Here is a 23,545-nt window from a genome sequence, read left to right as displayed (position 1 = left end):
TATTATGCACTGAGTTGCAAAATCTAAAACATGCAACAACAGAAGACTTGAATTTGGTTTTGATGGTTCTGGTTCCTGTATGCCTTTTCTATTTTTAATTCCCCCTTACACAGTTGTTAATAAGTAAAGATAAATAATTTAAAAGACAGAAAACCTTCAAACCTTCAGCTCAACTTTAGTGTCACTTTGTGTAGTTTCAACGTTAGGAAAAAAACAAGTAAAATAACTTGCAAAGACAGCAAAAGCACTTCAGAGTGACAGATATGCAGCGCCGACTGTCTTTATTCCACAAGCTAACATTTTAGAAACAGTATGCTTTTTCTGAAGTGTGTGTGTCCATATGTGTGTGTGTGTGCTCTCTCACATCAATTGACTGTTGGTGAAGCAGTTTACAGCAGTCTCCAGAGAAAACCCTAGTCTGCTGAAGTTTCTCATAGAGAAAGCTTCAAAAGTGCAAAATAGCTCATCCGCCTGTAAGCTAGCAGTAACTTAGTGTTTTGTTGCTACCTTAACTTTCAATTGTTCAGAAGGAGATTCTGCTGAGCCACACTGAGAAAATACAAGATTGTTTTTATGTAGGAGGTGTTACAAATCTCACAACCCATTTTGTTTGAAACCAAAGTGAACATCATGTTCAAGATGTTCTAATATTTTGTCTACCACAGTCTATCTAGAGGAGTACATGATAACAACAACAAACTGAGTTGTTAAACATTCTGCAGCATGATTGTGCCTTTGTGGGAGGCACTAAAACTTGAAGTGCCACTGTAACTTTGGGAATTGAGCTAATGTGCAACTATTATGGCTCCTTTTGGAAATCAGTCAGCTTAATGGAGGGAAGACGGAAGACAAGAGAGAGGAAGAAGATCTCTTTGAGTGTTTTGCAAATAAGCTCTCTGTCATTCTAAAAGTCCCCCGCAAAGGTCACGGCAGCCTAAACCCCACCACCCAGTAGGATACATTTCAAAAGACGTGTACCGACCAACAAATCTGGAGATGAAACAGGAAACAAAAAAAGAACAGATTCTTATCTCACCACTTTCTGTTTGGAGTTTGGTTTCTGCAGCAGCCACTCGATGTCAAGAGAGCCGGAAGAGGGGAACTGGTGGTGGCACGGTAAGGTGGCGTTGTCCCCAACGACCTTCTTCATCTCTGTCTGGGCACCCACTGACAGCAGGCTGAATAGAACTGAGGGAGAGGAAGAGGGAGAAAGAAGAAGAGTCAAAGAGATGTCAGATGAGGACACTGGCTCGATCCAAACTTGAGACAAGAGGCAGATGCTGTGGATAGGGAGCAAAAGCAAGCCGGTAGAGGAAATTGAGACGGAATACACAGTGAGAGATATGACCCAGAATTCCATCACTATCTGACAGATGCTTGAGTACACCACACCCTGACATTGAAGAGAGACAGATGGGCTATTCTTTATACAGGAAACAGATTTTGACATGCCAAGTCAGGGAAAAGTATTATGATTATTCTTTTGATAACCCGGTTTGACAAGGGCAGTCAAAGAAAACATCCTTATTGGAAGCAACAGCTGTATTGAGCTGCGGTCTGTGTGAGACTGTGTGTGACTGTGTGTGGCGAGCTCTTGAGCTTTTGTCATAGCTTTAGTGGACAGTTTCTGTCTTGTCCCTAACTGACCTTACAAAACTGAAACAGATTACAACAACTGTTTATATCACAACTGAAAGTTAGTTAACCAACAGACAACTTTAGCCTCTGATACTCTCAGCTCTTCCTCACCACAAGTCCAGAGACACTTGAACTTAAAGGTGTCGTGTGTAGAAGTTCGCTGCATTTTGCCAAACAGAAGCAGAAGAATTGGAATATAATGTTTATATATGTTTGTGAAGTATCTTTATGTAAGTGTATAATAACTCCTATAAAACTTATTTAGTTAGAAATTTTTTTTTTTTTTTTATATATATTCATGAAATATACTGAGGGTCTTGCTTATGGAGGCAGACATAACAAACAGTCGTGTTTGTCTACGGCAGATTTTGAGGGACAAGAAGGGCAAAAGCTGTTTTTAATACGAGCCTGGCCGCTGGTCCTGAACTCAACCTGAAAGTCCAGCAGAGAGGAAGAGGGAGTGTGATTGATGGTTTTTTTTACAGAAGATGAGAAAACAGTTGCTTGTTTTGCATGAAATAATTCAAGTTGAGCGTAAATCCATCTTATTTTCATCAAAAAAGATCAGGAAGACATGAAGTGAAACCAGGACAGATGTGATGTTTTAGTGACACATGGGCTCACTTTAAAATCTCAATGTTCAATGTGGCTAAAATTCCAATTTCTACACACTAGACCTTTAATGAATTCAATGAACCAATTTATTTGAAAAGCAACAAAGCACAAGTTTTTTTTTATTTTTTATTTTTTATCAGGAATCGACAAAAGACAGGTCTTTACTATATATATATATGTATATTTTTTTTAGGTTCTTTAGACCAGAGGTTCTCAAACTTTTTTAGTCCATTGACCCCTTTCAGGTTAGACATTTTTTCAAGGACCCTCTCATTATTGTAACAATATTAAGCATAATATTGATACTATTTAAAAAATTAAAAGGTAGTTTTTTACAACAATAAAATCAGGCCAAATTTGCACTTTCCAAGTAATTTACTTTGTAAACTTTGAGAAAATGTTGACTCTGAAGCAGTGGTAAAAAACACACACTGAAGTTCTACAATTCTACAGTTTCATTTGGCAGACGCCTTTGTTCAAAGTGAAGAATACAAGCAGTGAGCTCTTGGTAGCAAAAAAGTTTGCCAAAGTGACCTCTTAGGAGACAAATCTTGTGCTAGGCACAGCCCTGGTTGGCAAAACACACCTAACTACCCTTTTGGGTGGCAAAAACACCCTTAACTATCCTCTTGGGTGGCAAAAACGCACACTGCTGCACACCGCTGCACGCCACTGCACGCCACTGCACGCCACTGCACGCCACTGCACGCCACTGCACGCCACTGCACGCCACTGCACGCCACTGCACGCCACTGCACCAAGGTGTTTTTTTTTGTTTTGAGGTTTTTTTTTTTTTTATATTGTTGCCAACAATTAAGTGATACATATGCCTTGATAGTATGAGATTTGATCTCATGGAACAAAACTTAATTTGGAAGAGTACTGGAAAAAATATCTGATTTTATTGGTGCAAGAGATCCCAGTTTGTTGATAAGCTTTTTCAATGATCACAATCATTTTTAAATGATTCCATGGACCCCCAAGCTATGGTATGCAGATCCCTGGGGGTCCTGGGACCTCACTTTGAGAAACAGTGCTTTAGACAGACCCAACAACCCCCCCCCCCAATAAGCAATGACTTAGCAACACTTTGTCACAGTAGCAAAGAAAAAAAAACTTCCTGTTTGAGGCAGACACCGTGAGCAGAACCTGACTCATTGGCAAACCACCATCTGTTGCAACTAAAAGGGCCATCAAAGTGAGCCAGAGAGGGATGGATAGAGACACTAAATAGACTAATGGCTACACCGAGAATAGTATATGATAGACATATGCAACAATAGAAATAACAGGAATAGTCATGTGAGTCTTTAACACTTTTACATTGGTCTTGGTCTCTTTTCCACCGACACTGTCAAGAGTGAGAAATAAAATATAGCAGCAGCATATTTTAAACTACTGCACACAAATGTGTCCGTCCACTCAGGAAAGACCTTGGTTTGCAGTATAAAGTAGCAATAATTATGAGTGTGAGCACAAGCCAGTAACTTTGGGTCCTGGCCAAACTGACAGGGCCTGTGTCTCAGCGGGGAGCAGTGAGGCTAATTTATTGGAGGATGCTGGACAGCCCGGCGGGCCTGAGTGGAATTAGCCAGAGGCGTCAGGGGGGTTTTGCTGGAAGCTACAGCCACGGATGGTGTTGGGGTGTGTGTGTGTGTGTGTGTGTGTGTGTGTGTGTGTGTGCTTGTGTATGTGTGTGTCTAGAGGGGGTGGTGATTTGCTGAGATATTTCAACCCCCTCCACCTGGTGGAAAGACTGTACAATACTGCAAAGCTCCACTAAGCCTACACGCTTGGATGTGACAGATATTTTTGGCTCTACAACATTTAACTTAACTACCTGCCTTTAATTTAATTGCCAAACTGGCTGGTTGCTTCCAGGGATCTGAGAGCTTAAAATAAAGTTATTGAGCCGGCATGTGCTCATTGGGGATCTCACAGGAAATGAAGAGGTTGTGTAAATACTGTTACCTCTTTTTTTTCATGTTGCCTAATAGATCTAATGTTCAAGATTTCCTTTCAATTGTACTAAATCAATAACAGTTGTAGTGTAGGATGTTTAATAAAGCTATGTTGAATCAAATGTTCTCTAGAGTGACTTAATCCAGAAAGACTTAGTGAAAGAATGCCTTTGTGCTCACCACACTCCAGCGAGTGCTGTCAAATGTTCCACAGGAGGCCAAATGTGGCCTATGAATGCATCAGCACTCACTGGGCGCCTGTCCACTTGTTCACCCGTCCACCCTCACAGGGGCCAACACCCTGTCCCATAAGTGTTCTTACGGCCAATCAAAATGTCAGCTCTGTGCTGTGAAACCAATGAGTCAGTGCTGACGCAGGACGCAGGGGCGAAAAGAGGTCTTACACAAATTACTTCTCCTCACCCATACAGATGACATCATGTGGTGGATTTCAGCACTTTTTTAGTTGTCTCTACTCTGTGAGTCTTCCCCCAGAAATCTTACTCACAGTCAGTCGAGGTAGAGTTTCTTCATAGGCCAGAGAGCACAGTGTCAGCTTGTGGAGTGTCTGGACAAATTTCAGGAGTCTTTCTTCTCTGTGAGACCACCCTCTATGTGCAAATCATTGCACAATAGAAAAATACAGACCAGCTCCTGGGCACTGAAGGTATCCTTGGGTAAGGCTGGGCGATTCATTTAAAAATAATCAAAACTGATATTAAGAGCTTCTAAAAAATGTAAAAATGTTGTGTTCGTGTTGATTATTTCCAGAGCCGAGCCCCCGTTATTCTGTCTCCATTAGTACACTATACCCTTAAAATACACTCCTGGTCAAATAATCACATGACAGGCAGCCAGGTGATGCAAAGCATAAAGGCTGCCAAAAAACCAGCACAAGAAGAAGAAGCCATATGACAATGTTCAATTCAGTCCACTACACACATGGCGTTCTGTTGCAGAATAAGAAATCGGACTATGAGCTTAGTCAGAACAAGATGGGACTACTAAGATGCATGTAAACAGCTTAGTCAGACTGAGAACGGACTGAGCAGGTTTTGGAACCGAAGCGTCATGGAGGAAAACTCAAACTGAGCCGCATAATACGAGATGCCTGTGCATAAAAAGAATTCTGCATCAGTTGTTTGGACACACTTTGTGTTAGGGATGTCCCGATATTACATTTTCACTTCCGATACCATACCCATACTCCAGCATTGAGTGTTGACCGATATTAATCCGATTCGACATCAGCATTAAACCTGCATACTTTTATTACTTATTTTGTAGTATGTCTGTCATGTTAGAAAAGGATTGATTAAGTGATATTATTCAAACAAAGAACAGTAGTTCAGCAACAGTAGGTATGAGGAAAAACTGCCCCATTTATTGTTAACCAATGGGTAACAGAAATTTTAACATTACACATAAGAGAGACCCCGAAAATAACCTAAATAAATCAAATAAAACAACAGGAGCAGAGTCTGCTTATATCCAAGTGCTTGTATCGGAGATTTTAGATGCATTCCGATATATTCCGATACTTGTTTTTTTGCTGATATCGAACCGATATCCGATATCAATATCTGACTGGGACACCTCTACTTTGTGTACCTTTTTCATAAAAGGAAAGTCATTTCACTATTAACACTGCAGTATTGAAAATGATTTGTTTTGCTTGCAAGAATTACAAGTTTTTAATTTTCTCCTTTTTTTAAATCTTTTTTTTTTAGGAAAATGTGTCCTTTTTTTCCCACTTCACATTTCCAATCTAGCTGATTTGTGTATACACATCCATTGTTTCAATAAATTACCCTCAATTGCTCATCCGTGCATGTTTATTTCAGTAACTTATTTTTAAATTATACAAATATTTACAGAATAAACTGAGATGAGAGTGGGGACTTTGTGCATTGACTGAAATCGATGTAAAAGGTTAAAATAAACATGATTTTGATTTCTGTCATAATCCCCCAGCTCTATCCCTGGTCATATTTTTTTCTTATGTAGTGTCAGCAGACACTTACTTCATTTGGGCTTCCTTTTAATACTTTATTTGAATGTTTCCAATGTAAAGAATGTTGAAGAGGAAGTGTGATCCAACCACTCTGGAGTTAAGGTGAACATAAAGGTAGCAGTTTATGCTTGATGGTGGTATAAGAATCTGCTGGGATACCCGTGTCCAGCCTCTCTCTGCTCTTCAGACCGGCCTCTGTAATCAGTGCCCCCGCAATCTCCTCCAGCCTGAGACTCAACCCAGCACTATATAGAAAGCTTGATAAGAGCTCCATGCTTCCTTTTTCACCTCCTGTCTCCTACTTAACTGTTCACCACTTCAAATGTAGGCTTGATAAATTGAAGGGTTCATATGGAAGACAGAGAGGGACAAAGTAACTGCTAAAAGGGAGGCACCGCAATCGTTTTCCACATAAAGGACTTGACTTTCCGCTCACCGACTTTGAATTAAACCAGCCGTTATATTCATCTCACTAACTATGGCACTGCTGGTAAAAATATGCCTCATTGTCCAACAACTGGCATCTGGTCTGGGCGTTGGAAACTGTGTGTTTCTCACATTAAACAATACACAGCTGACATGGGCCATACTGACTGAAATAAATTTGTCTCTGTTGTTTGCTGGAATGAATTAGCAGACGAATCAAATTGGGAATTGACTGGTATACAACCGCTGCTCTATACTTTCCCAGTTATTTATGGTCTTGCAGAAGGGCTTTTGTTTCTGTGGAATGGATGACACAGTGCTCCCAAAATTAGCTCCCCCCTTGATATGATTCTGTGCTTGCATTTGGATTGGTCTCATTCACCGCACAGTGTGCACAGCTGGGACTTTTGGACCCCATCATTTGTGTCAACATCGGCTATGATACACAACCAGATTCATCTCTGCTGCAGAAATACACACGGTACAGACCAAAATCATCCCTGCGGATTGAATACACACTGTGTGAAAGAGAGTAAGATGATGATACACAATACAGCGTTGAGCATGCACAGGAAACCTGCTGCAGCATGTGGCACACACGTCACTGAGCTTCAGTCTCACAGCCATCATTGTATACTACATGTTTGTAGACAAAATACAAGGGATTAAAGCCAAAAAAATGTGACTGATAATTGTAAGTATTTAAAATGACAGAGGCAATTTCTACTTTAGAAATAAAACTGACATGTTTTTCAATTTTGAAGCCAACAATTTGGGCTGACGGACATGAGTTTACCTCTTTTTAACAAATTTGATTTGCAGTCAAGTAAATCTTATGCCTATAAAGAGTAACATGAATAACAGGTGTTTCAAAGCCACCTGAATGAGAGGAGCCTTAGGTGTTGTACTGACGCGTGTCCACTTTTCAACTTTTCAAAAATAAGTCCAGTACTCACAAATCTGGTCCATGGTCCGTTTATTTTTCAGATGTAAGCTCCATTTTTGTCATTCATTTCTTAGGAATCTCATCTCACAAAAATACAACATAAAATACTTTTTTTCCATCGCACGGTCACAAAAACGTTTGGCATAAGCTCCCCTCACCCTGCATGAAACAAAAGACTGTCATCTACACCTGCACTGACTGCCCTAATAAACAAAACTCCCCCCATAATCAAGCACTTCAAACAGTCAGAATGAATCTATGAACTAACATAAACTATATACTTAATTATTCTACAGTTAATATATTTAAATGAATTTGATCCATGGAACTTAAAACTAAAAACTCATATGAACTTAAAACTGTAACTAATTTGCTCTGCAAGAAACAATTTAAAATGGCCTCTACAAAGAGGTTTAAGTGTTTAAAAAAAGTCAATAAAGTCAGGGGTCTGTGAGAAGGTCCCCCAGAGGAAAAAAATCTGGCTAATCTAGCATTAAAATTAAGATTTTTGAAGCATTTTGAGATTAGACTATGACAATAAGGAGCTGTTTTTTATAATAACTTGAACAGTGGATAAGAAGCTCAATAGGCTCTTGACCTTAAGCACCCTAAAGTAGTAGCAACACTGACAGACCCTCAAACAAGTTACTGAAGCTAGAGTATGAACATGTAACATATTTTAATCTCCTGGTATTTTTTTCTTTAGTCCAGTAACTAACTTTCACACCAGAACCCAAAATAAAAATCTGTAAATGACAGGCAGTGCACACTGATGCTTGCTACTACTCGGGTTGCACCGATCCAGCTTTTCTGCTCCAACACCGATACTGATACCTGAGCTTTGGGTATCTATTGATACCGAAAACTGATCCGATACAAGTGTTAAATAATAAGCTGCATGCCCTCCTGTGGGATAAGACTAGCAATATTTTGAGTGAAAGACAAAAATGAGTACATATGGAATTAAAGCTGCAAGCAGCAAAGAGCGTGCCCTGGCCCTGTGCTTGCCAATCATGTCCTAGCCGCCACATGTGCAGCAAAATGCGGCTCAGCCTAACGCCATAGGACAAGGCATGATAGTTATGCCCAAAGCATTTCAGTCCTGTAGCTCAAAGTAGCCGGACAGGCTGCAGATTTGAGCCCCTGGGTGGCGCTCTGGAGCATTAATGTTTGTGTAACCAGTGAAAGAAATGGTCTGAGTCTGTAACACTGACTCTCTGTGTGCATTTTGGTCCTGATCCAACATTGTGCAAGACAGCTATTAAGATTTTGATGAAGCAGCCACAATGGTCAACTTTGACGGTCATTTGTGGCCACGTCCATTGACGTAGCAAAAATCCACCTGCAACTTTTCATTATCAATGCCTGTAGTATAGACAAACCAAGTTTGGAGTTGATCACCAAGGGGCTCAAAATTTCAGCCCATCCAGCTACTTTGAGCGACAGGCCTGACATTTTTTGGGCATAACAATCATGTTGTTTGGCGGGTTGGGGCCCTAATTAGTCAAGTTAATATTTATTTAAACTAGAGGTGTTTAAATGTTTAACACCAGTTTGGTTCAAATATAACCAAGTTACATTTGATTATTTTAGAGCTACTGTAACAACCTGGTGACAGACACAGAGCTCTGCAGTGCAAATAAATGAAGTGCTACATTTTATTTAAGGAGCTTATTTTTCAGATGGAAAATAATAATAATCCTAACTGAATAGCACCTTATCGACTGTGCCTATCGGCAGAAAAGTTCATATCTGCCGATACCGATAAATGTGTTTTTAAGCTTTTATCAGCCGATACCAATATTGTGCCGATAATATCGTGCATCCCTAGTTTGGACCAATCCTTTTCCATTGATCTCTGATCCAGCTTTGAGGGGTTGGATTAGCGCTGATACCAGGATCGCATTGGTGCATCCCTAGCTACCACAATAAAAGCCTCATACAAAGAGCAGACTTCATGAAGCAGATAAAAGTTCTGACTGTAGCCTACATCAAAATGCCACAGAGACACAAAACTTCACTTGTGTTAGAGTATTCAGATAAATACTGATATTAAAAACAGCAGTCTGATACATTTTTTTGTCTGATTGACACTGTCAAAAAAATGCAACAGAACTTTAATTCCTGAATATACAATGAGAATTCTTTTCCATTGTACACACAATGCAAGGACACTGAAGCAAACTTTATAGAAAGTCAGACCTCTACACCAGACTATGTACTGATTGTAAGAGTTATTTAAATAAGCAGGTGTGTCATCAAAACACAACTACTATACAGGGCTTAGACCAAGCATAGAAACATATCTGCAGAAAGCACAAACTTTCAAGCTTGTCTTGATTGGTAAAAAAAAAAGGAAATAGAAAAACAGACCTTTTTTTTCACCAACCTGCAGTTTAGACTCCACTCTTGTACCAAGAGCAAAATAAATGGAGAAGAAAAGACTCACTCTGTCTGCTTCAGTGCCTAATTTTAAGACACTTCTACATGTCCCTTTGATTCTGAAGTGAGGAAATCATAGTGTCCTCACCAAGGAGTGGAAAATGGGTTACACAATCTTCTTCTCCTTTTTTTTTTTCCAAAACAAGCAAACCAAAAAGTTTGATTTTGGGTTGGTGTTTGGTTGATGGAAGAGTAGTTAGAAAAAAAGGGCCTTCAAAGAAGTTTCACTATAATTGGTTGGTTATTGAGGAAGTACTACTTGCCTTTGTAGCTACACACTTAAAATCAGCCTATATCAGTAAGCACAGGCTTGATACAGGACATAGGGAGCTGCACTAATTTGTCAGATAACACACAGTCAATGAGACACGCAGACATGTAACACAAGCAAATGAGAAGATATAGTGTGGGCTGCTCTTAGGCATGTCTGAAACTGTGTCATTCTCACAGGAATACCAAGAGAAGTGCAGTGTTACATCTGCGATTAAAGGTGAGTTCAAGTAAAATATTAAACAGGTATTTTAATCTTTCAAATAGGAACTTTTGCTTCATGTCAACTTTGGTGGCCCCTGTGATCAGAGCGGTGCTCCCTAACCCTCAACTTTATGAGTTAATAGCAGAAAAGCTCATCCTGATTTCTTTGACAGTTCAATATTTAACACATCAAGAGATTTTGCTAAAATGCAAAATAAAGCCAGTTTGAGCTACTTCCTTGACACCCACCCTTGACTTTGTTTAAAGGCTTTCGAAATAGCCCCTCACATTACTGGTGGTCTTGTCCTTTTTTTTCAGACAGAGGAAAAATGTTGATTCCAGTCTGTTTCATAACCGTATGAAAGCTCCTCACATGAGCTTTAACCTCCTGCGTGAAAAACTGTTTGGTCAGATCTGAAATTGACCTTGAGTTTTTACTTCCCAGTAAGGTGAGTTTAGAAAGTCACAACAGTGAACTGCACGAGCAAACACTGGTCATTCCTGGTCAAAGGTCTGTGGAGGTTTCACAAGTCTTGATGAGATTTCATAAGGAGATGGGAAAGTTTATCTTCAATAAACACTAACATGTTGAGAAAGATGTAAAATGTTGAAAGGACTCGTGATGGTAGCTGGTGTCATGTCTCAGACTAAATCCTTCATCCTTCCCCCTTCTTACTCTGAGTCTGCTGTCTTAGCTCTGTTTGGCGCAGCTTAATGCTTCCATTTGTTGCCAGGTTCAATCTCAACTCACAAAAAGAGAGGATAAAGCATATCATAATTAACACAAAGAAGTGGAAGCTGACACTAAGGGTTTAGAGAAAGAGCACGAGTGTGTGAGAGACACAGAGAGACACACTTGACAATGGGAGCCAGTGCGAAGCTAGGGTGAAATATGGAGGAACCCATTTCTATGACAAGGCCCTAGGGGGAGTTGTGCTCCAGTAAATCCGCCTTACAGAGCCCTACAATCTTATTATAGTGTGGCCAGTGAGACGGACAGACAGACAAACAAGACAGGCCTGGATGTTTCACACTGCCCAAAGTCAAGCTCCATATCCCCTCAGTCAGCACATTGGCCCGGCTGGGGCCTTTGCGATGTCCAAAGCTTATGACCTCTGGTTCTCAAACACAGCAGATCAAAGAAAGGAGAGGGACGGAGGGAGATAGAGGGGGTGAGAGGAATGAAAGGACAGAGAAAAATGGGCTGAGGGAGGGGTGTCAGGATGGTGCAATGCCTTATTTTGAGTACCTACTGTAAATCAGTGGTGTGAAGGATGGATTAAACCAGCACAAAGGTGGCGATAGACACAGGTTAGCAGATGCACAAAGGGAGGAGAAGATTGAAGGTTTCACTGTGTCATTACTGCTGACAATTTCCTATTGTGTGTGTTCATGCTGCATTCTGTGTGTAGAATACATGTTCCCCATCTACTTCTTATGTACATGCTTGGCTGCTGGTGGGTATGACACATGCTCCAAGTGGACATTTCTATCACATAGCCACTTACACACTGCCTTTTTGTATAACAGAGATATGAGAGGCTGTGTTTTGCAGATGGTGAAAAAATGCCTCTGGACATAGTTTTGGATTTAAAAAAAAAAAAAAGAGGCTGCATCAGACACAAAGTCTCATGTCACATGTGAACATGTTAACTGTCTCATCTAACAGGCAGAAGTTACAATCATCTGCTTACAAGCTGCAAATTACAGGCTTCACATGAGTCGTGATGAAATGCAGAGGATACAGTCTGGTTTGCTTTGCTCTTAATAACAATCTGTTAATTATAGGGCTCATGTAGGTACAAAATTCCAAGCAAGGAAATATAAATACAGCTCTTTGATTCTTAGTGCTGACATAAAGTTTTCTTTAGCGTTGTTGCCAAGGGAAGCATAGACCTAATGAGACAACACTGAAATACTCAAGTTAAGCACGCTGTTAAAGTGGTCGTATTTGCCTCCACCAATAAAAATGTACGATGTAAATGTCAAACATTCAGTCTTCTCTAAATACCACCTCTTTGGCAAAGAGATTCACAGATAGGAAGTTACACCTTGCCCTTTCCTGTAATCTGTTTCGTACAGATGTGCTTTAAAAGCCAGAACACCTTCTTAGCTTCAGCAGCCTCTCGTTGTAAGCCCAAATCAAGATCCTCCAAAAACAGGCCCCTTGCACACTCAGTGAGCGCGCTCTTTATTCACACAGCCACAGCTCCCTTTTTAATTACAGCTTCTTAAGGAGTAAGTCTCTTCAAATGTACCAAGTTATCAAGCCCTATCAAAACACATGTTTTGCATATGGAACACTACACTAGTCTCCTTGTAGTTTCAAGGTCCAACTCATGAATATATTGCTTCTGTGGAAATCAAAGGGGGCTGTTTTTCTCCCTTTACTGGAGGCTGACTCTTTGAAGGGATAAAATCCCATAATCCCCCTTTTCTCACACCCAGCACCCAATGCTCTCTTCTGCTGACACACTGGTTTTGTTGGCATTTTAAACAAGGTACATGGTAGAAATGCTGAGAAACGAGTAAGGGAAATTAGAGTTAAATGCTAAAGAGCTAGCCTATTAGCCGAGTTTAGAGCTGTCTGCCATTCTAGCTTGATTTGATCCATGAAGAATAAGTCGATTCAGATTCACAGTATCACCATCCAACGTGCAACTCTTTGGAGGCAAAGAAGGCAAAAAATTTACAGTGCTGTCTGAGGTTCTGTAGGTAAATGTAACCAACTCTCTTTATGTGCAATTTTACCAAAGTTCACTTCTCCTGCAATTTACAGAGACTTAACAGTTTGACAGGCTGAATTAATGAATGTTAATCTTATCATTCAATTTTTTTATTTTTTATTTCTTTAAAGGTAGAGTCTGCAGGGTTTTCCTAATTAAATAAAATGTCAACTTTTATGGAAATAATCCTGCTTAATCATCTCCCAATCTATATACTATGTGTGTGTCAGTGTCAGTGTCTGCCTCAAACCCTCTCCTCAGCCTGTATGCTGATGTTTTGGTTGTATTGGGATGTTTCTGGGTGGAAAGTAAGTGTGATTACAACAGTCAATCACAGCACAACCAGTGATTTTGCGTATAGATTAGCAAGTGGAAGAAGCTATCCTGAGCGGCTACAATAGCCGACGTAGCACAGAGAAAGAAAAACACAACCAAAGCAAAACAAAACACCAAACAGATATAGCTTTTTCTCTAAATGAGGTTGAAGCTTGGCTCAACTTTCACTTTTTTATGGGCATTTGGGGAGAAGAAAGGGGTGGAGAGATACACACAAGTTAGCTTTCTGCTAACTAGGAATGTGCCAAATACCTGTGATCAGCTTGTGCTAACATGCCAAGTCAATTGCACAGTTCTCGTGCCTCTCACATGTAGAAACACAATGCTACAGGTGGATGCTGGGTTAGCGAGTGTGTTTATATTGCTTTGGTTGGAGGCTGTGGGTGTGTGCTGCAGCTGGCACTGAGCCAAGGAAGAGCCTAGTTTAATTTTGCATTAACTAACAAGTAATGAAAATACCTGCAAACCCTACCTTTGAATTAGACAACATTTCACAAGATTTGCCTGTGCCCTATACGCAACAATCACTGAAGCCAGATGAAACATCAGTAAACAAAACGTGAAGACTGTGTTCGGACATACAACCAGCAGCTGTAGTCTACTGAACTATTGCAAAACTGAAGTAAATGTCAGCTCTTAGGACTCAAGAGTCATGTTTTTCAGTGATGTAGCCCGGATAACATTATTCAACCCCTTCATACCAAGGAGATGTGTCATCCGATGATTAAGCAATCAATCATGGCTTCATTTTTGATGTGAGAGCCAGTAGAAAGATGATATTTGATAAGAACATGTCCTCCACTTCCCACAGCCATTTACAATTATGCAACAAATCAACAAATATGTAAAAATCAGGCACATCTAGACTGAAAAACATCAGAAAAAAAGACATTCAGCACTTCTTGGCTGGATATTGCAATTTCTTGTTAGCAGTCTGCCCTCAAATGTCTCTTAAGATTTTGCAGCCAGTCCAAGCTACGGCTGAGAATATCTGACAAGAAAACCAAAAAGTCCTCATATTAGCATATCTGTTTTGGTTTGCTGTAGGGAAAAAAGAATTCCACTGTATCTGAGGAGAACCAGGAACAACACATTACATGTTACAATAAACACATGCATCAGCAGAAGCAATAATAAAGGGTTGGTCATGAGTCATTAAGTTTCAGCCTTTTCATCAGTATGTGAGACATTCCAGAGACTTCATTGTGATTAAGTTACTGGAGCCTAAGATGAAAACATCTAAAAACGAAGGCCACCCTGTACTTGTTCATCTTTGATGAGAGGTTTCTAAGAACTCTGGCTTTAGCATTAACGGGTGGGTTTCAGGAGGAATAGGAGTGTTTCATTTCCACCATACTCGCTTGAACCTGGAGGGAAAGCAAAAGGGGAAGGACCAATGGGAGCGGGAGGGGGAAGATGAAATACCAGTGAGGTCTGAATAATGTAAGGCCCTTTGGTAAATGTTCACCTCGCGCCTCGCCTATCCCCTTCATTAGCATCCCTTTCATGGCCTCATCATTGCTGTCAAGTTGAGCATTAAGGATGCCATCCCGCTGACAGATCCCCAAAATAGATCCAAAATTAGTTTCACGACAAGCACTTTTAATTCCCCTCAAGTATTCTGCATTTTCTTTTCACAAAATAAGGAAGAAGGGAGGAGATGGAGAAAAGCTAATTACACCATCCCCCAAGGGAAGGAGAGTCAGTGAAACCTGCTTACAATGCTATTCACATTTTATCAATGCTGAATCTGGTGGCACTATCCGTACTCATGGGTGTAGCTCTCCAAAATGCTCTGGCTACTCCATAAATCTTCTGATTTTGTTCTGAAATGATCCACACAGGGCACAGGGCTTCAACGTTTTTCACAAACCAGGAAAACAAATGCAACATGCCTGCTTTTTTAACCCTTTTCGCATATTTCATGTGACCTGTCTATGATATTTACAAAAACCTCAATTATACACCAAATATGTCCAAGGTAATAAGGGACAAAGAGACACCCAACATTATTGTCAGCGGTTGTAATTCTTTCCATCCTTGAAGCTTTAGTACAACCACAGCTAGACACATGACTGAGTGGAAAGAATGACAAGCAGAAACTGAGATACTCCTGTCTAAAGAAAGAGAAAACAGAGATTGCCATAAGCTTGAAGTATTTTTTCCCATCTTATTGAAATTTGATGGTCTCCTTTATAATGTTAATGACACAAATACATCTCACAGCCTGACTCCAGAAGCTTGTGTGGTGTTAAAACATTAAAGGGTTAAATTCAGCTTGAAAAATATGCAATTTAAGACATTTCCCCTCCTCTACTTAATGTCTTCAGACTGAACAGGGTCCAAAAGTCAAATGGTCTGTTTTGCACCAGATAACACGCTTCAGTTAAGTAGGGCTTGGACACTGACCTCTCTGTTTTGCTGCAGCAACAGATCCTCACAACATCTGGTCAAGTCTAAACAGACCAGCATGTGTGCACACTCACTTTGTTCTGCATGACTCTCTCCAAAACCTTAGACTACAGAGACGCACGCGGCAGAAAAAGGAAAGAAAGTTGAGTTCTTGTAGAAACTTAATGAATATATGATTGTGTGCAAAAGCCACATTGTTTCTGAGCCCAAAGACTTATCTGAGAAAATCACATTTTGTCAAACGTCACGGTGATCCCTTCGACATATAAAGACACGCAGAAGCAGTTTTATCCCAAACTGAAGCACTTTGGTTTTAGCTCAAAGTGTTTTCACTGAAACCCAATTTTGCCAGCGTGTTGGAGAAAAACAAGAATACAGTTGCAAAGTGGTAAGTCAGCAATTTGGGTAGTGTAAAGAAAACAACTCAAACCCATTCAGAGGAATGTATTTGGTTTGACAGAAATCAAACTTTGCCCTATTCTTGCAGAGAACTTTTTTTTGTAAAGCAACACTTTTTACCACCAGGACTGAGCTGTTTCTTGGTCCGTTTGGCATTACGGCACTTATGTTGGAGAGGCCTTGTGAAACAGAGGGCAAAGAATTCAAAATGAAGACTTAAAGTTAGGTTACATGCACCATAGTGTAAACTACCCTCTGAAATGCTGATTCTTGCCCAGTTTAAGCCCCATTTTACCCTGCATGCCTGACAGATGGTGCAGCGGAAGACAAGATGGGCCATTTTCATTAGACCAGAGAAGACAGGTTCACCTGCTGCTGATTAACTCAAGGCTTTCCTGCTGGGCATTGCTATGCTATGATATTATAACAGCTACAGTAAGGTCTGCTGGATTTTTCACAGATGGGCTAGCTCTGAGACCAACAGCCATTAAGCCCACAGAGTGTCTATAAACTAGCTTTCCCATCTACCTCTTTTCCTAACACATCATGGAAACACGAGCACTGTTGTCCGTTCTCCAGGACACAAACTGCTCCTCATTTCCCCCCGTTATTTATGTGAACTAATCTCAATTTGTGGCTGGCAAGCGTGCGGACGAACTCTTCTCACATTGTTGGAGTGGCTGGACATGGGCACTGACCTCAGCGGATCAATACTTAATAAGCTTTTGTGCTGCCAAGTCCATTTTGCTGCAATCTGCAATTTTTTATGTCCATTAGGTTGAAAATAGAGCTGACTAGGTGTATGACCACAGGAAGTGGAATGTATCGCCGCCTCGGCTCTCCCTGATGATGGATGCTCCGCTATAGTGGGGGACCGATGAAAACTTCAATACTATCTGCCTCATGCACTATAAAGTACGAGGCCCTTGACTTTTATTAAATGCAATTCAATACTCCAGTGGTGTTTCAAAGAAGCAGTTAACAAGTTGTGGGAAGACAATAAAAGCCACAGTGGGCTATATGGTTAAGTTGGGCTGCACGTGACCGGCGAGAGAAATGTGAGAGAAACAAGCCTACAGCTGGTGCTATATTTGGAGCAGCACTAAAACTCAGCTTTGGAGGCATTGTAAGATAACCCAAATCTGGCTGTGTAAGCAGTACATTTTGGGGCTCGCAGTCAGGAGACCGTTTGGATCCTGGACACTCCTCACATCCTTCTCCTTCTTTCCTTTGCCTTTCTGCACACATAAGTTTAATTCCATTATTTAGGTCACTGGGAGTATTTGACAAAGTTCACACAGGGTAAGACACAGCCACTCTCTCCACAAAGAGCCTTATTTACTTTGCTGGATCCACGTGTGGATAGGAACAGAGCAGTTCCCATGTTGTACATTTCATCAGCTAATTGAAAACAGACGGGAGGCTAACTCCCTCTCTCCATCCGCCCAGCACAAGCGCGCTGCGCCAATGACATATTAGAGCTGTCGCCAGTCCTATGGTATGTATCTGACATATCATTTTACCTGACTGGTAAGGCGGAAAATAACAAAGCAGGGCGCGCCTCGTGCACCAATGAGAGGATGATATTGTTACAGCTGCTCAAGTCGCTGCAGCTGCAGAGGACAAAGAGGTAACCTATCCATCCAAGCCCGTGACTAGGAAGGACATGTCGATGGCCGCCTTTTCCCCAGAGGTGAGCAGATGCCACGTCTGTTTTGGCAGCTGTATGCTGAAAGGTGTTGACTGCTGAGGCAGCTGACAGAGGCAGAGTGGTGGATGCACAATGGCCAGGGAGGTCAACAGGGGCTGCAAGGCTTCCAGGAAAGGGCCTCACTTAGGCTCATTTAGGCGAGCTAATGGACTAACCTACCATCTGTCCTTTTGATTAGCTAAGCCAATTAATGCAGGACACTAACCTTAATCACCCACTGCAGACACATACACACACACACACACTGTTTACATTAAGGGCAGCAGAAAAAATTGATGGATCATTGTATTGGGACCTTTTGTTTTACGATTTGAGGTAGTGATTTTTGTTTTCTTTTGTATTCCTCTCTCAGATTTAAGTCATTTATTTTAATCATTGTTTTTAAGCTGGGTTGAAAAAAGTTCAAGATGTAAGATTCCCAGAAGAAATCCTGAAAACTGACTCTCTTGTGTTGTGCATTTTTGTGGAAATAATTAGGGCTGCACAATATTATTAGTACATTATTGTTATCAGCTGATGATGTCCTTAAAAATAAAATATCAGATATCTGCCAACACACCAAATTTTGCTGATATAATGAACGGATATGATAATGGGCTGAAGCTGAAGATATTTTGGGGACTTTCTCTGGTTTTGTTTGCATAGTTCAGACTGAGTACTCCCATATTTGGCTCCTGTTTTAAGTTAAACTTGAATTAAAGCAGCGGTGTGTGAAATACATATAGCTGACTACTTTAGGCACTTTTGCCAAAGTAAAGCATTTTATTCAATTTGGGTTTCATTTCTGTACAGTTGCATTTCTTATATGTTCCCTGTAAACAGAGGTCATGTTTACTTACAAAGTCAATTGTGAAATTGGCCAAATTTGCCCTGGTTTTGGGAAATGTTATGATTTCCTCAGAAAGAGCATAATCCACTTTTCAAGTAGAATTTATTTTTGGGATTTTTTTTGTTTGAGAAAGTAATTTTCATAAATAAATAAACTGTTTCAGGTATATATTTTTTTCTGATTTTTGCACAAGAAATGAATTTTACTTCACAAATGTAATAAGAGTATACACCTTCTAACAATATGCTTCCAGTACAGAAGAGATTTGATGATCTCTGCAATTATGTGAAAAATATCGGAATTGGCTAGAAGAGTTGTTAAAAATCGGTATATTGGATATCGCTAGAAATCCAATATCGTGCATCCCTGGAAAATATGGCTCCAGACATTATCATAATTCAACTTTTTCCACCTGGTCTGGTGTTGAAAAAGGAAACTAAAAATCATAAAAATCTGAAATATTGAAGAATTGCAATTTAAATTCAATCAGCACCCCAAAAATCAAATAAGAATTGAATCGGGAGAAAAGCGTATCATCCCAGCCCTTGTAAACATGCAGCAGCTTTACTGATCATTAAAATAATGTAGAGGAGCAAACACACAGACCAAGGCTGTTGATCACTTGTGGACTGGATTTAGTTAAAGTGGTTTATATACAGCAAAGGCCTAATACGGTTTAATTCTGACACTAAAATAATACACAAAATTCATGTTAAAGGTCAGCCAAAAGAGAGTAAAAGAAAATATTTTCCAAGACCGTCTGATGGATGTTTAAAATGTGTTCCCTTTAAAGTAACGATCACCATATATAAGCTTGGGCACCAACAAAACTTGGCGAGAACTTCTCTACATGTTGCAGGCTCGTAAAAGTGAAACAAAACACACATAAAGGCACACTCCTCCAAACTAATAAGCCTGCCCTTTGAGATGCTCAGCACCACTTCTTCCCACCCACCCCAAAATGTCTAGAAAAGGAATGCCCACGCGGCCACATCCGAGGGCGGGGAGAAGATTGAAACCAGATGAATGGAGCTTGGGTACAGCCTGCTCCACAGGCCCATATTTCTTTCCCCAAAGCCTGATTAAAACAAGGTGCGGCACAGGCTGGGGCTGAAGCAGCTTATTCCCGCTCGGAGAAGGACACTCGCTTCTAGTGACGCCCCAGGCGAGGAAGAAACGGGGCTAAGGTCAAAACTAAAGTCTCTGCAATTGGCTCACACTGCCCCAATAAAGGTTTAGCCAGTTCCTAAATTCCTACAGATGAAATAAATTTGCAATCCTCTTATTTGAAGATGAGTTTAATAAAATATGATTCTGCTCGGGCAAAAGGAGGAATCTGTCGCTTCACATTGTGCTGTTTGCGTGGGGGGAACAGCGGCTGAGGAGGTAAAAGTAGGCCATTGGGGTGGAATCTGTTAACTGTTGTGCCAAAGGAAATGAGGGCAAACTGCAAGAATCGTGCAGCAAAAATGATAAGAATCGTACATGTCTTGGATACAGATACGGATCACTGTGAAAACAGAGACTTTATGAGCACTGTCTGTATGACATCCAAGAAATGATTTCATGTTTGAATTAAAGAAACACCCGCAGGCTTTTGTATTTTTTACAATATCTGAACTATTTTGGAGCCAAGAACCCTCTTAGAAAAAGGCTTTATTGGTTTTCTTTGACTATTAGAGATCTTATAGTGTATCATGTAGCATTTAAAAGGGTCCAGTGTGTAGTAGTGTGAGTGCAGTGTACATATAATAAATAAATCCTAAATACTTAGAGGATATGACTGTGTTTTCCAGATCTCTAAGGCATAATGCTCATGCTTGTGTCCACAGACATTACAGTCAGTGTTGAGCAATGCTGCAAACTTTGGACAAGAATCCACTCGGACTAAAAGGATAAGGGAAAAAAACCTCAGCTTTACATGCCACGTGTTGTTTTCTCCTGCCTCGATCAGTTAGCGTGCTCACTCAACGAGGATGCTGGAGGTCATGTCATTGTATGCATGTGTGTGGATAAAGGGAGAGGGTGTCATTTGCGTTCTTTCTCAGTGAATATGTTTGGTGTGACAGCGAGGGAGCCAGAGAGGAGGGAGGACAGAGAGGGGGAGTCTGGGTGCTGTAGGTATGTGTGTTCTCCTGGAGCTTAGCTCACATGTGTGAGTGTGACTGACTGATTAGCAGCTGGTTTTCATCGACTGTCTGCAGTCGCCTCTCCTGAGATAGCGAGGCAGAGTGGGAGAATTTCGTACTATTTTCCAGCGCTGGCTGCTCTCCCTTCCCTTCCCATGCAGCTGGTCGGCCACACTCGCCACTCAATGCCAAACACACTCCCTGCTATCCCCCCTGACATTTTAGCTATGTTACCGCTGAGAGAGTTGTGGCTCGCCTGCCTGCCGCCTGCTTGTGCACATGAGTAAACAAAGACCAGCTCATTTCATTGGGCCATAATGTTTAATCTACATTTGCTTGGTCAACGAGAGGTTAATCTCATTACCTTTTGCTAAATGGCGTGCTCGGGCATACTCTGACAAGACCATGGCTAGACACTAGTTAATTAAAAGAGCAATTAAAAGAAGACAGTACGCTTAGTCCTGCTGAACACTGGTTGGTTCCCTTGACACCAGAGCTGTGATGTTAAATTACAATGTTGGATGCTAGTTTGTCACTAATAACAAGCCATTATGACAAACAAAGGAGACTAGTGATAGTAAGACTAGAAGAACCTGGCAGTGGATTAGCTTGTTTTGTGGTTGAACATGTGCTTCAAACTAACCTTTAACACTCTCTGTGTTTTACCTACTGTGAGATGCCTCTATAAAAGAAGGCCTCACCACAATACACACGCACAGCACTGCAGTTAATCAACTCCAAAGGTCGTTAAAAAACCTGATGTGCTGTAAGCTCAGATGGAAGAGGAATGGTGTTGTTTTCAGCCTTTTGAACAAAACTCTGTGTTGGCTCTGGTCACATTTTAGTTGTTTCTATGTGTGATAGTTTTAGTTGACAAAAACTCAGAAGGTTTCAGTCCAATTTGAGTAAAAAAAGTATTAGTCTTGATAAATTAATTAAGGTAAATAGGTATTGGAAAGTGGAATCAAGCATGACTGGATGTATCAAGTGTTGTAATCCATAAAACAACAGTTAACCTTAAGGCTTCTGCATGATAACCAAATTCCAGACTGAAAGCTTTAGTAGAGACGCACCGATCCAACTTTTCTGGTTCAGATACTGATACAGACACCTGGGCTTTTGATACAGATACTGAAACCGATACTGATTTCATACCAGTGTTAAATAATAACCTACATGCTCTACTGTGGGATAAGACCAGTCATGTTTTCAGTAAAAAGCAAAAAAATGAGTATATGGAGTAACTGAAGTTAATATTTATTTAAACTATAAAATGTTTAAATGTTTACCAGCAAAACAAAGCTTCAGCATTTACTGAAATTACTATTCAATTGTAAACTTATATATCCCGTAGACTGGTGATGCAGCTAAAAACACAGAAAGTGCATCAGAGTCAGCATTTTAAATCAAGTAGCTAAGAGTGTATGTGAGAAAAAAAAAACCAAAAAAAAAAATAAACAACAACAACAACAACAACAAAAAAACCCCACAGCCCTAGTTTACTGGATTGTTGGGTCTGGGTATAGCCAAGAAACTCACGATCTGATTCAATTCGATTCAGTTTAGATTCTTTTGGCTGTGATTTGATTCAATATCAATATCAATTTGATTCGATATTGATTTAAATGCTTAGATTGTTGATTTTCATACCCCATGCGAACATATATGGTATGTCAGCTCACATTTTGGAGCGATAAAACAACCCAAACGTCAGACTTTAAAGCCGAAGGATCTGACTCTTTGCTGCCGTTGCTGCTTTGGCTGCCAATTTTTTGTCATTTGGTCTCTGGTGGCCCTTGTTCATACAACGCAAATAACATGCACAGCCCCCCTTACAATTGGGTGAGGAATTAGTTCACTGCATCGAGTCATCAATTTTTTTTACCAACCCCTACTGGGTTGGCACCATGGATCTTTCCCTTTCCAGTGATACCGATCCAGCTTTGAGGGGCACTGTGACACTGATACACCAATACCAGGATTGGTATTTTGCATCCCTCAGCTCTAGCCTAGACTTTCCTTGGTGGAGATGCTGCCACGCTGTACTTCACTGATGTTGGGCAGAATTTTTTTATCTTTGTATTTAAATATATACTTTTTTCATTATTAAATTTTATTATTTAATTATTATTAGAACATTGATGGTTTGGTATTTTAAGATTATTGATAAGACTGGTTAATTTTTCTAACTCATCGGTTTGGAAGTTGTTAGGATTCTGTCATTGTCCAATCAGAGACACAGCTCAGCTCATGTGACTGACGGGTGCCCTATAGTTGTTAAAAAGGAAGCTCAAAGCCCGCGTCATATCTAATGTGGCTGCGTACTGGCTACATTTCACTGTAAAAAAAAAAAAAAAAAAAGAGCAGACAGGCAACACCTGGAGCTCTTTATCGGTCGAAACTCGAGGGAATGACACACTATCATTTTTGACAATTGATCACAAAAAAATGGATATTTTTAAGTAGGGTACAGCTTCCATTTAGTGT

General features: G+C 40.4%; 1 protein-coding gene across 2 annotated transcripts in view; it reads right to left on the bottom strand.

Annotated features, from left to right (window-relative positions):
• clmpb (CXADR like membrane protein b) overlaps positions 1 to 23,545 on the bottom strand; it is a 109,885-nt gene that overhangs the window by 28,866 nt on the left and 57,474 nt on the right. For both annotated transcript variants that reach the window (XM_074679740.1, XM_074679741.1), the window contains exon 2: positions 1,037 to 1,188. In XM_074679740.1, the coding sequence (XP_074535841.1) occupies positions 1,037 to 1,188 (152 nt within the window). The remainder of the gene's footprint in view (positions 1 to 1,036; positions 1,189 to 23,545) is intronic.

This window comes from Halichoeres trimaculatus, unplaced genomic scaffold (genome assembly GCF_033239565.1).
Source record: "Halichoeres trimaculatus isolate MK-OKI-2021-1 unplaced genomic scaffold, fHalTri1.1 fHalTri1_scaffold_9, whole genome shotgun sequence".
Lineage (NCBI taxonomy): Eukaryota > Metazoa > Chordata > Actinopteri > Labriformes > Labridae > Halichoeres > Halichoeres trimaculatus.
Note: the sequence above shows the minus strand (reverse complement) of the source record. Positions and strands in the feature narration are given on the sequence as shown.